Source organism: Pelophylax lessonae, assembly GCF_965119305.1.
Source record: "Pelophylax lessonae genome assembly, chromosome: 13".
NCBI lineage: Eukaryota > Metazoa > Chordata > Amphibia > Anura > Ranidae > Pelophylax > Pelophylax lessonae.
The window spans coordinates 41,022,166-41,036,835 of record NC_138780.1 but is presented as its reverse complement, the minus strand read 5'-3'; the positions used below and the strand labels follow the sequence as shown (position 1 = coordinate 41,036,835).

Sequence of the window (14,670 nt, the reverse complement as noted above, 5' to 3'; positions counted from 1 at the left end):
TAAAATGACACTGGTAGTGAAGGGGTTAACTTTATTTGAAAGGGAGGGGTGGTGTGTGTCCCTAGGGGAGTGATTCTAACTGTGATTGGCTGTGGCTTGAGCTGTAGGAACAGTGATCAACGGTCCTACATAGTAGAACCGTATGATCACTGTTTCTACACAGGGGAGAATGACAGACGGCTTGTTTACACTAGCCGTCTGCCTTTCTCCCTCTCCACCGACGAACGCCGAGTGACCGGCGGACATCGGGTCCGCCGGTCACACGCGCGGGGGGGTTCCGTGACCGAGCGGGAGCGTGCATCCGGCGGCACGCGCTCGCTCCCCAGAGCCTCACAGGCTAGTGACGTACCGGTACATCACTTTGCCTGTGAGGGGCTGACCTCCGCAGTATATGTACTTGCGGTGGTCGGCAAGTGGTTAAGGAGACAGCTGCTGCCCCAGCTGGGAGGGAAACCGTTAAAGTGGTTTTAAACCCTCACATATATCCAGTGATGTGAACAGCCTCAGATGAGACACAGAGATTAAATAAATCCTCCTACATAGTTTTTCCTTGTTGATCTGCAGTCTTCTCTTTCCTACACCCCTTCAAAAGGGCAGATCATGTTAAAAATATTTCTTCATCTATCAGGAGCACAGAGGAGGCGGATAGGCTGCAATTACACGGTGTGAGAGCTGATTGGAGGAAAGGAATACACCCCCCTCCACACAGCAGAAGAATTGTGTTGTGAATAGACAAGCTCCGTTCTGAGCCCCCCCTCCTCCCCATACAAATTTATCTCATGTGTTTGGGAAAACTTCTCAGAAGTGACTCATGCTGATAACAGAGGAATGAAGCACCAGAGAGAAATGACACATAGTGCTGTAAAGAGAGTAAACATTACAGATATACACTGCTCAAAAAATTAAGGGAGCACTATCTAATCAGAGTGTAGCATCAAGTCAATTAAATTCCTGTGATATTGATCTGGTCAGGTAAGTAGCAGAGGGGGTTGTTAATCAGTTTCAGCTGCTTTGGTGTTAAAGAAATTAACAACAGGTGCACTAAATGGGCAACAATGAGACAACCTCCAAAACATGAATGGTTTTACAGGTGAAGGCCACTGACATTGTTTCACCTACTCATCTTCTCTGACTGTTTTTCACTAGTTTTGCATTTGGCCAGGGTCAGTGTCACTACTGGTAGCATTAAGCAATACCTGGAACCTTCAGAGGTTGCACAGGCAGTCCAACTCCTCCAGAATGGCACATCAATATGTGCCATTGCCTTGAAGGTTTGCTGTGTCTCCCAGCACAGTCCAAGAGCATGGAGGAGATTCCAGGAGACAGCCAGTCACTCTAGGAGAGCTGAACAGGGCCGTAGAAGATCCTTGACCAGTATCTGCTCCTTTGTGCAAGGAGGAACAGGATGAGCACTGCTAGAGCCCTACTAAATGACATCCAGCAGGCCACTGGTGTGAATGTCTATGACATTTAGTGGGTGCTGTGCCCACTGCCCGGCACTGTGGAACTCGATTGGCATTTGTCATTGAACACCAGAATTGGCAGGTCTGCCGCTGGCGCCCTTTGACTTTCACATGAGAGCAGGTTCACCCTAAGCACATGGGACAGACTTAAAAGAGTCTGGAGAAGCCATAGAGAATGTTATGCTGGCTGAAACATCATTCAGTTTGACCGGTTTGGTGGTGGGTCAGCGATGGTCTGGGGAGGCATATCCATGGAGGGACACACCTCTACAGGCTAGACAATGGCACCCTGACTGCCATTAGGTATCGGGATGAACTCCTTGGAATTATTATCAGACCCTATGCTGGTGCAGTGGGTCCTGGGTTCCTCCTGGTGCACGAGAATGGCTGACCTAATGTGGCGAGAGTATGCAGCCAGTTCCTGGAGGGTGAAGGAATTGACACCAAGGAATGGCCCCCATTCTTGCCTGACCTAAATCCAATCTGGGACATTATGTTTCGGTCCATCCAACGCCACCAGGTTGCACCTCACTCTGTTCAGGAGCTCAGTGATGCCTTGGTCCATATCTGGGAGGAAATATCCCAGTACACCATCTGTCGTCTCTTTAGAAGCATGCTGCAACATTTTCAGGCATGCATACAAGCACGTGGGAGCCATACAAACTAGTGAGTACCATTTTGAGTTGCTGCAATGAAATTTCAGCAAAATTTACTATTTTTTTACTTTGATTTTCGAGGTGGCTTTGAATTCAGCCTTCTATAGGTTGATCAGTTTCATTTCCATCAAACAATCTGGCATCCTTTCATTCCTAACGCATTACCCAGTCTATATCAGTATAGACATCCAGCATGAGATTTTTCCCCATTGAGATCTGATGTGTTTTCAAAGTGTTCCTTTAATTTTTTTGAGCAGTGTATGTGCTTTGCTCAGATTCCATGACTGAGGTTTAAACTACTTTAACCTGTTTCCCACACTGTCTACTGAGCTCTGCCTCTCTTTCTGTGCTGATAATAAAAGGGGGGGCTCTGCATGGACTAGAAGACACAAGCATGACACAGCATGTACTCTCCAGCCATATCACAGAGCAGCTGCAGCTACCAGGGAGAGTCTTGCTTGTCCTAGCCTAATCTGAAGATACTTAAAGGGGTGCATGGTGGTAATGGCGTATGGAAGAACAGGGCTGTGATGCACACGGGGTGAAGTGGTGACATGTTGTTAGGGGCAATGAGAACAAGAGAAGAATGATGACATTGGGATAGCGGTACTGGCAGCAGTGGCGTTTTTCATGCATAGCAAAGGAAATGGTTGCCAATACCAGCAAATTTGTAGTATCAATGTTTTTTAACCTTAATTTTCTTTTTTATTTGTCAGTGACAAGATAAAAAGTCTCATGATTGAAAAAGAAATGATGTTGAAAGCCAATGACACCTACGTTCTTCGTGTTCTGGCCAATTGTGAAAGACCAGGCGAGTATGGATTGGTGATGGAATATATGCATCATGGTTCACTGCACTTACTCTTCGACAGATTCAAAAACAATAACGACCTCGTCCCATGGGCTTTGAGATTTCAGATACTTCACCAAGTGGCACTAGCAATGACTTTTCTCCACAGTCTTACACCACCTATAATTCATCAAGATCTCAAGCCCCAGAATGTCCTGCTGGACCAGTTTTTAAATGTTCGGGTAAGTAATACTAACAATTTTTTGTATTGCTTTGAATTTTCTCATTATGCTATGATAGTATGAAGCAGGGGTCTCTAAGCTTTTCAGTAAGAGGACTACGTGGTATTTTTTTTACAAATATTGGTGGGCTGAAAACAAAAATCATTTTTTTATAAATAAATGTAAAATGTAATGAATGAATCCAGGAGTGCCCAGCAAGTTATCCTGTTACATTCAGGAGTGCCCATACAGACCGTACACCACTATTAGTCCGATCCCGGGGGGGGGAGGGGGGTGAAGTTTACCACCTTTGCCCTGGGCGCTGGATGACCTTGTCCCAGCACTGATTCTGGCTTCCACAGACTGTCTACAGTATGTGCTCGTGTGAACACAGATTAGTTCTGTCAACTTAGGCCCCTTTCACACAGGCGGACCGTTCAGACCCGCCTGTCCGTTTTTTTGGCGGATCTGAACGGTCCCCCCATGCATGTTTATGGGGCATCGGATGTCATCAGAGACATGTCCCCTGACATCCAATCCTTTAGATCTGGATGGATGGAAACCCTATTTTCCATCCGTCCAGCGGATGGGATCGGATGAGAACGGACCGACGGTCTGTTCCCATCCGATTTCCTCCATAGAGATGCATGGGGAACTGACAGCTGTGTCTCCGCACACAGCGCAGAAACACAGCTGTCATCCTCCTGCTCAGCGGGGGATCGGCGGCTCGATCCCCCGCTGAGAAAAACTGAATCCGTCCGACGGACAGATAGTGTGAAAGGGGCCTAAAGAAGATGCTCTTAACGACAACTCGTTATGTGTATAAAAGACACCTGTCCACATAATCTCTTTCTTCCATTCAAACCTCACTATCATGGGCAAGATCAAAGAGCTGTCAAAGGACATCAGGGACAAAATTGTAGACCTGCACAAGGATGGAATAGGCTACAAGACTATCAGCAAGAAGCTTGGTGAGAAGCAGTGTTGCCAACCTACCTGCTTGAAATTTACTGGCACAGCCAAGTTTTTACTGGCATTCCCAAAAGTTGCAAAATCGTTAGGCTAAGGTAGATATATGAACAAAAACATATTTCTTATTTTATTTCTGAAATAGTAAGTAGCTCAGGGACAGGACTCAGGAGGGCAAGAAATTAAAATGAGCAGGCACATACATATGAAATTGACTCTTACAGTGTCACTGACAGCATTGTGCAGTAGCACAGATAATGATGACACCTCACCGACACAACACACCCCCTCCTGAATCACAGTGACAGTCTCTCTCCATGCCAGGTGGTTCCTTCAGTCCACTCCAGCTCAAACAGCACTGTCTTGCTCCTGTCCCTTAGAACCCCCACACGAGTCTCCGGCCGCTCCACTTGCTTCCATTGCAGAATTACATCACACACTACACTTAGGCACTGCCTCCGCCAGACCCACCCCCCGCCGGCACTACCTGAACACACTGTAGTAGGCACTCGGATGGTCTAAGCTGACTCCGGTTCGAGCGCCACAACCATATTTTTTACTGGCAACCTTTTCCTGCCCCTTTTTTATTGGCTGCCAGCTGTTGGAACGATTATTCGCAAATAGAAGAAATACAAAATAACCATCAATCGCCCTCGGTCTGGAGCTGCATGCAAGATTTTGCCTCATGGGGTAAGGATGATCCTGAGAACAGTGAGGAATCAATCCAGAACTACACGGGAAGAGCTTGTGAATGATCTCAAAGCAGTTGGGATCACAGTCACCAAACAAACTATACGTCACCATGGTAACACAATACGCCACCACAGATTGAAAACTTGCAGCCCCCGCAAGGTCCCCCTTCCCAAGAAGACACATGTTCAGGCCTGTCTGCAGTTTGCCAATGAACATCTAAATGATTCAGAGAAGGATCGGGAGAAAATGCTGTGGTCAGAAAAGACCAAAATTGAGCTCTTCGGCATTAACTTGACTCGCCATGTTGGGAGGAAGAAAAATGCTGACTGTGACTCTAAGAACATCTCTACAGTCAATCACGGATGTGGAAACATTATGCCTTTGGGCTGTTTCTCTGCTAAAAGTACAGGCCAACATTCACATTGAGGGGGCCAGTGGACAAGGCCATGTATTGTAAAATCTTGGATGAGAACCTTCTTCCCTCAGCCACGACACTGAAGATGGGTCGTGAATGGGTCTTTCAGCATGACATTGACCCAAAACATACCGCCAGGACAACATAGGAGTGGCTCAAGAAGAAGCATGCTAAGGTCCTGGAGTGGCCTAGCCAGTTTCCAGACCTTAATCCTATAGAAAATTTCTGGAGGGTGCTGAAACTTCAAGTTATGACAGGGGCGCTGTGACAGGAGGGGAGCATTTTTATCAGGAGGCACTGAGACAGGAGGGGGGCAGTATGATGGGGGGGCACTGTGACAGGATGGGGGCAGTATGATGGGGGGGCATTGTGACAGGTGTGGGGCAGTATGACGTAGGGCACTGTGATAGGAGGGGGCAGTATGATGTGGGGGCACTGTGACAGGAGGGGGGGCATTATGATGGGGGCACTGTGACACAAAGAGGGCAGTATGATGGGGGCACTGTGCCAGGTGGGGGGCAGTATGATAGGGGGGCACTGTGACAGGAGGGGGGTACTGATGGGGGGGCAGAATGACAGTAAGTAAGACACCTGCTGGCCACACTATACTGGCTCAGGTGCTGGGCAGTGCACTGTGTATTCTTTCAGACTCTGCTGTGGTAGAGAATGTGCAGGTTACCAGATGGGAGCAGCCTCGGGGCAGGGGGCAATACTTTTACCTTAACCTGGCAGCAGGAACAGCTTGGAGGCAGAGGCGGGGGCTGGAGTCAGGAGGGGGTGGAGCTGGTAGTCATAGCTGACTGCTTGACTCTTACTTATCAACATTGCATCATGGCTCATGGCTACCGGAAACACTTAGCACCAGGCTGGATAGAACAGGCGGCAGATAAAATATCTGATCTTCTTCATTTTTTCTCCTGACTCCTGGAGGACTTTTAGTGGCTGCTGGAGCCAAGAGGAAAATGGAGACGATCACGTCTTCTATATGCCCCCCATCCAGGGAGTCACACAGGTCCTCTGCAGCATGGGGCCGGGTTGCAGTTGCGACCCCTATAGTTACACCACTGCTCCCAAATACAATCCTTGTCCCCTCCACTCCCCTCTGATGCAAACAATCACTCATGCAAAACAATGGAAACTTGTAATGCTCTCCCTTCATTTAAGTACATTTATTATAATTAAAAAATGTATATATCACTCACAAATTTGTGCACACAATGCTATGTACAGCGCATGACACGTTAAGGCAGCTCTCCTCTCACCACAGGCTTTGCTGTCCCCAAGATGACCACCATATGACATCACTGATGTAGGTCTGCCCATGCGCGTTACGCCCGATCCACAGGCTTCTTCAGTAGATGTGAAAAAGCATATCTGACCCTTGACTAGCAATCCAGGTCTTGTCTGGAGGTGAGCATATACTGAGCACAGGAGGTGATTGTATGCAGATCACGGGCGATCCATAAGTTGAAAATGCATGTGCATGTGGAGAGTATTGGTGGATGGAAGAACATTCAAGAGTCATCATCCTTTTTTTTTTTTTTTTCGACATTTTTATTTGGACACTTAAGTTATCTTATTTGTAGTGTTGTATGGTGGAGGTGGCGCTACATAATTTAATTATATATTATATCTAGAGTGTGGGGTAAAACCATTTAACGGTGTGAGCAGCAACTGTTTGATTTATTGGTTGTCTTTTTATTATCTGTACGGCATATATGTTCATTTTGGGGGGCTGCTGATTGCTATTTTGATAATTTAGTTATTAAAAAAGAATAGCGCACACATGCAAAAGAAATGACTATCAAATATGGAGACAATCCATAAATAAAAATGGGGATTTAGTCCCACCATATGGCCATATCGTGCTCAAGCACACCACTGCTTCAAAGTACCCCATTATCAGTGGGTCCTACACTATCCATAAAAAAGGGGTGAATCCAGCCTCTCTAACCTTTGGAGACAACACTCCTTGCTGGGATAGATGTGCTAATGCACTACAAAGGACTCCTCCTATATCTACTTGATAGTGGACTCTGATAGAGTACAGGTGTGTGTAGGGGGTGGGATGCTCAACCGCAGAAGTCTGGTCAGACCGAATACATAATAAACAAGAAAAAAATGGGGGAGCAAACCCTGAACATGTATATCTAAAGCCAGTGCAGCTATGGACCAAGCAACATGTATATTAAAAAAGAATAGCGCACACATGCAAAAGAAATGACTACCAAATATGGAGACAATCCATAAATAAAAATGGGGATTTAGTCCCACTATATGGCCATATCGTGCTCAAGCCCACCACTGCTTCAAAGTACCCCATTATCAGTGGGTCCTACACTATCCATAAAAAAGGGGTGAATCCAGCCTCTCTAACCTTTGGAGACAACACTCCTTGCTGGGATAGATGTGCTAATGCACTACAAAGGACTCCTCCTATATCTACTTGATAGTGGACTCTGATAGAGTACAGGTGTGTGTGGGGGGTGGGATGCTCAACCGCAGAAGTCTGGTCAGACTGAATACATAATAAACAAGAAAAACATGGGGGAGCAAACCCTGAACATGTATATCTAAAGCCAGTGCAGACTAAATCCCCATTTTTATTTATGGATTGTCTCCATATTTGATAGTCATTTCTTTTGCATGTGTGCGCTATTCTTTTTTAATATACATGTTGCTTGGTCCATAGCTGCACTGGCTTTAGATATACATGTTCAGGGTTTGCTCCCCCATTTTTTTCTTGTTTATTATGTATTCGGTCTGACCAGACTTCTGTGGTTGAGCATCCCCCCCCCCACACACACCTGTACTCTATCAGAGTCCACTATCAAGTAGATATAGGAGGAGTCCTTTGTAGTGCATTAGCACATCCATCCCAGCAAGGAGTGTTGTCTCCAAGGGTTAGAGAGGCTGGATTCACCCCTTTTTTATGGATAGTGTAGGACCCACTGATAATGGGATAATTTAGTTAACATCACGTTACTTCCAATCGGTCATGCTCAGGTCTGGAAAAAAAGAAAAGGACGAGAATCTGAACAGACTCGGAGGTCTGTTTACATCTCCTGCCCATAGACGTAAATAGACCTGCAGATTAGGTCTACTTGAAAAACTGACAGCCAGACCTGATCTGATGCGTGAAAGGAATACCCCAATACAATAGTTGTATTATGTTTTCTGTTTTACAAATAAGTCCTATTTTCATTGAATAGAATTACATTTTTACTCTTTTTGCACATTGTATATTTTTAAAGATTGTAATTTTTACTACTATACTGATGAACTACTAAATTCAGATTGTTTTTATATACAGTGGGTACGGAAAGTATTCAGACCCCCTTAAATTTTTCACTCTTTGTTATATTGCAGCCATTTGCTAGAATCATTTAAGTTCATTCTTCTTCCTCATGAATGTACACATAGCACCCCATACTGACAGAAAAACACAGAATTGTTGACATTGTTGCAGATTTATTAAAAAAGAAAAACTGAAATATCACATGGTCCTAAGTATTCAGACCCTTTGCTCAGTGTTTAGTAGAAGCCCCCTTTTGATCTAATACAGCCAGGAGTCTTTTTGGGAAAGATGCAACAAGTCTTTCACACCTGGATTTGGGGATCCTCTGCCATTCCTCCTTGCAGATCCTCTCCAGTTCTGTCAGGTTGGATGGTAAATGTTGGTGGACAGCCATTTTTAGGTCTCTCCAGAGATGCTCAATTGGGTTTAAGTCAGGGCTCTGGCTGGGCCATTCAAGAACAGTCACGGAGTTGTTGTTAAGCCACTCCTTCGTTATTTTAGCTGTGTGCTTAGGATCATTGTCTTGTTGGAAGGTAAACCTTCGGCCCAGTCTGAGGTCCAGAGCACTCTGGAGAAGGTTTTTGTCCAGGATATCCCTGTACTTGGCCGCATTCATCGTCGTCCTGTCCCTGCAGCTGAAAAACACCCCCACAGCATGATGCTGCCACCACCATGCTTCACTGTTGGGACTGTATTGGACAGGTGATGAGCAGTGCCTGGTTTTCTCCACACATACCGCTTAGAATTAAGGCCAAAAAGTTCTATTTTGGTCTCATCAGACCAGAGAATCTTATTTCTCACCATCTTGGAGTCCTTCAGGTGTTTTTTAGCAAACTCCATGCGGGCTTTCATGTGTCTTACACTGAGGAGAGGCTTCCGTCGGGCCACTCTGCCATAAAGCCCCGACTGGTGGAGGGCTGCAGTGATGGTTGACTTTCTACAACTTTCTCCCATCTCCTGACTGCATCTCTGGAGCTCAGCCACACTGATCTTTGGGTTCTTCTTTACCTCTCTCACCAAGGCTCTTCTCCCCCCGATAGCTCAGTTTGGCCGGACGGCCAGCTCTAGGAAGGGTTCTGGTCGTCCCAAACGTCTTCCATTTGAGGATTATGGAGGCCACTGTGCTCTTAGGAACCTTAAGTGCAGCAGAAATCTTTTTGTAACCTTGGCCAGATCTGTGCCTTGCCACAATTCTGTCTCTGAGCTCTTCAGGCAGTTCCTTTGACCTCATGATTCTCATTTGCTCTGACATGCATTGTGATCTGGAAGGTCTTATATAGACAGGTGTGTGGCTTTCCTAATCAAGTCCAATCAGTATAATCAAACACAGCTGGACTCAAATGAAGGTGTAGAACCATCTCAAGGATGATCAGAAGAAATGGAAAGCACCTGAGTTAAATATATGAGTGTCACAGCAAAGGGTCTGAATACTTAGGACCATGTGATATTTCAGTTTTTCTTTTTTAATAAATCTGCAACAATGTCAACAATTCTGTGTTTTTCTGTCAGTATGGGGTGCTATGTGTACATTCATGAGGAAGAAGAATGAACCTAAATGATTTTAGCAAATGGCTGCAATATAACAAAGAGTGAAAAATTTAAGGGGGTCTGAATACTTTCCGTACCCACTGTATATATTATTTATATGGGAAGACTGACTGAATAGATTAATAGTATAAAATATATACCAAATCAACCATAACTTTAAAACCACCCACTTAATATTGAGTAAGTCCTCTTTTTCCACCAAAACAGCCCCTTTTACTGCCAAAACAGCTCTGTCCTATGGAGGCATGGACTCCACTACATCTCTGAAAGTATGCTGTGTTATCTGGCACCAAGCCATTAGTTACAGAACCTTTAAAGTGGATGTAAACCCTCTCCTATACCTAGTGAAGTGAATAGACTCAGGTGATCCACAGAGATTAAACCAATCTCCCTACATACGTTTTACTTGTATATCTCCTGCAGTGGTGTATTTAGGTTTTGTGCTGCCCTAGGTCTGACTAAATTTGTGCACCCCCTAATTTAAATATGACCCACCCCTTCCTGTAAAGGCCACACCCCTTCCGGTTTACGACCCACCCTGTCATCTGTAAACCACAGACCATAACCACAGTCTATCAGTGCCCTTCATCATAGCTTCATCAGTTACCATAAGTTCAGCCTCATCAGTGTAGCCTTATCAGTGCCGCCTCTTTACTGCCCATCAGTGCAGCATATCAGTGTGGCCTCATCAGTGGTTACCAGTGCAGCCCCATCAATGGCCACCAGTGCAGCCTTATCAGTGCCCATTAGTACAGCTTTATGTCACGGGATTAGTAAGATTACTCTTTTAAGATATTTGGACTTGTGTTTGCTGCCACTGATTGTAATTATGGGATTATTTCACTTACTTGTATAATAAATAGGAAGTCCATAGTCATTTTACAAATAGTGAAATATTTTTTTTGCTGCCCCCCCTGCAAAGTGCCGCCCTAGGCCCAGGCCTTGTTGGCCTAGGCCAGGATACAGCACTGATCTCCTGTCTTACCCTTTCTACACTCTTTGGAAAGTACAGATCGTGTTAGAAATCTTATATCCTCATTCAGCGGTGGGTGTGGAGTCTGGGCTGACTGTGTAAGCTGATTGGAGGAAAGGCACACACCCCCACTCCACATAGGCAGAGGAACGAAGGAACATGCAGAGCAGTACTGTGAATAGACCAGCTCCCTGCTTATCTACCTCTGTATTTAAATTATCCTCAGAGCTACATAAATAAGTAGTTGCCATCATCCCTGACATAAATTGTAACAAAAAAGTTTGGTTCCCTCCACAATGTTTTTATCTTCACTTCCTAAAATGTGAACTGGACTAGACGTTTGTAAGTTGACGATGTACCTGTATTGCCCTTTTTTTGTACATCCTAAATTAAGCGTTATGGAAAAAAAAGTTTGGTTCCTCAAACCAAGAATAATTGGGATTGTGCAGGCAAATTGTATTATACGTAAAATAATATTTATTAATTATATAATCATATAGAAAAATTCATGTCACATTCATACAGGTGCTGTACAGTATCAAACAGTGGCGGCTAGGCCACATGGTTCCATATTACTTTGGTGCAGATATGGTGATTCCCAATGTTGAACATAGGGTTCCGACGTGTTTCGGCTTTAAATAAAAAAAAATGCCTTTTTCAAGGTAATCACCAAACTCTAAAAAGTGAATAAACATGAGATTTTGACAATGTGTTAAACTTCTTTAATTTATCAGAACATGATGCTGGATCTTCATATCTAAAGCATACCAAATTGTGCAGTGACTCCTGTGATGGGAATAAGGGGGCAACTTCACCCTTCAGAGCCCTCAGGGCTGCAGCAAGATCTCAAAGGTAGGTCAGCGTGGGGGCCTAGGAGACATATATATAATAGTATATGGGCGCTTGTATAAGGCTGACGTTAATTCAACCCATGATTCCCCAAGGGTTTGGGTCAACCAATGGTGTGTGGGGAGAGCTACTTACTTGTCAATATATATGGAGGGTGCCAGTAGATTTACTGCTGGGATTTCACCTTCCCCTAAAAAGAAGAGGGAGGGGTGTCTAATTATAAATTGTTCTATATTAGTAGCTGCCAATTTTACTTACATGTCAATACTTGTGGCTGAAATTTGCATGTCCTGCTGTTGATTGGCACTGTAAGAGAGGATAAGAAAAAAGGGGGGTTCCCTCAGATGGGGTCCTGGCGTGTAGCCCCAGAGAATGGTTGACCTGAAAAAGTGGGTAATTGCTGCATACGGTGCAGTGTAGGGATGTAATCTGCAGTTATTTAGAGGAAGGACTGCCCACTTACTTGCGTGTAACTTGTACATGGGTTTTCCTTGGGGGTCTTCCCAGGGTCCCTAATTGGCAATAAGCCTGTAAAAGGCAAAAATATGTAGGCTGCAAGGTGTCTTTAGGGAGAGGATTGGGCTAGATAGATTCCTTTAAACTTCTAATACAACTCACTTTTGGCTTGTTCAGGGGCTTGCTGGATCGTTTGGGTCTCCCTGGTGGGGTCCTGGTGTTTCTCCCTCCTGCTCCTGCTGACTGCTGAGATTCTACTGACATCTGTACCCACATAAACTACCCTATGCACCCTCCAAATATATTGACAAGTGAGTAGCTCTCCCCACACACCATTTGGCGATCCAAACCCTTGGGAAATCATGGTTTGAATTAACGTCAACCTTATACAAGCGCACATATACTATTATATATATATGTCTCCTAGGCCCCCACGCTGACCTACCTTTGAGATCTTGCAGCCCTGAGGGCTCTGAAGAGTGAAGTTGCCCCCTTATTCCCATCACAGGAGTCACTGCACAATTTGGTATGCTTTAGATATGAAGATCCAGCATCGTTTTATGATAAATAAAGAAAGTTTAACACATTGTCACTAATTTCATGTTTATTCAGTTTTAGAGTTTGCTGATTACCTTGAAAGAGGCATTTTTTTATTTAAAGCCAAAATGTGTTGGAACCCTTTGTTCAACATCATCATACCTGTACCAAAGTAATATGGAACCATGCAGCCTAGCCTCCACTGTTTGCTACTGTACAGCACCTGTATGAATGTGATGTGAATTTTTCTATATGATTATATAATTAATAAATATTATTTTATGTACAATACAATTTGCCTGCACAATCGCAGTTATTCTTGGTTTGAGTTGAGGAACCAACCTTTTTTGTTACTGCTTATCTACCTCTAACCCCCCCCCCCCCCCCTCCCCTCACAATTTTCACCTGCTGTGTTGGAGAACTTGTCAGAAGTTAGCATGCTGACAACAGAGGAATGGAGCAGCAGAAAGCAACGACACTTAGAGCTCCTGGGAAAGATAAGTAAACACTACAGATATATCCTAGGTCAAATTTTTTGAATGGGGTTTACAACTACTTTAAGTCCTGTAAGTTGTGAGGTGAGGTCTCCATGGATCAGACTTGTTTTTCCAGAACTTCCCACACATGCTCAATTGGACTGGAGAATTCAGAGGCCAAGCCAACACCTCAAACTCATTTTGTTTCTCAGTTTATACTTGACCTGTTTTTGCAGTGTGTCAAGGTGCATTATCCTGCTGAAAGAGGCCACTGCCATCAGGGAATACTGTTTCCATGAAGGGGTGTACTTTCGAGCAACAATGTTTAGGTAGATGGGTACATGTCAATGTAACATCCATATGAATAGCAGGATCTAAGGTTTCCCAGCAGAATATTGCCCAAAGTATCACACTGCCTTCCCCTGGGTTGCCTTCTTCCCATACTACATCCTGGTGCCATCTCTTCCTCAGGTAAGCAACGCCTGTGCAACCCGACATCCACATGATGTAAAAGAAAATGTGATTCATCAGACCAGGCCACCTTCTTTCATTGGACTTGTTCTGATACTCACATGCCCACTTTTGGCTGTGGACAGAGGTCAGGATGGGCACTCTGACTGGTCTGCAGCTACACAGTCCCATATGCAACAAACTGTCCTTCCCATTTTTTTCTGTTTTCAACACATCAACTTCAGGGACAACGTGTTTACTTGCTGACAATATACCCACTAGCTTTCAGATGCCATTGTAATGAGATAATCAATGTTATTCGCTTAACCTGTCAGTGGTCATAAAGTCCTGGCTGATCAGTGTATGTACACTAAACAAAATTATAAACGCAACACTTTTGTTTTAGCCCCAGTTTCTTATGAGCTGAACTCAAAGATCTAAGACTTTTTCTATGTACAAAAAAAAAGCCTATTTCTCTCAAATATTGTTCACAAATCTGTCTAAATCTATGTTAGTGAGCTCTTCTCCTTTGCCGAGATAATCCATCCATCTCACAGGTGTGGCATATTAAGATGCTGATTAGACAGCATGATTATTGCACAGGTGTGCCTTAGGCTGGCCACAATAAAAGGCCACTCAAAAATGCGCAGTTTTACTGTATTGGGGGGGAGTCTGAAACCAGTCAGTATCTGGTGTGACCACCATTTGCCTCACTCAGTGCAACACATCTCCTTCACATAGAGTTGATCAGGTTGTTGATTGTGGCCTGTGGAATGTAGGTCCACTCCTCTTTAATGGCTGTGCGAAGTTGCAGGATATATTTGGCAGGACCTGGAACACGCTGTTGTATACGCCAACCCAGAGCATCCCTGTGAC

General features: G+C 44.6%; 1 protein-coding gene across 1 annotated transcript in view; it reads left to right on the top strand.

Moving 5' to 3' along the window:
* Positions 1-2,866: 2,866 nt before the first annotated feature.
* Positions 2,867-14,670, top strand: part of LOC309569824 (receptor-interacting serine/threonine-protein kinase 2-like) — a gene marked incomplete at its 3' end in the record, with an annotated part of 105,669 nt that continues 93,865 nt past the window's right edge. The window contains exon 1 of the mRNA XM_082275827.1: positions 2,867-3,151. Coding sequence (XP_082131953.1) covers positions 2,870-3,151 — 282 coding nt within the window. The 5' untranslated portion in view covers positions 2,867-2,869. The remainder of the gene's footprint in view (positions 3,152-14,670) is intronic.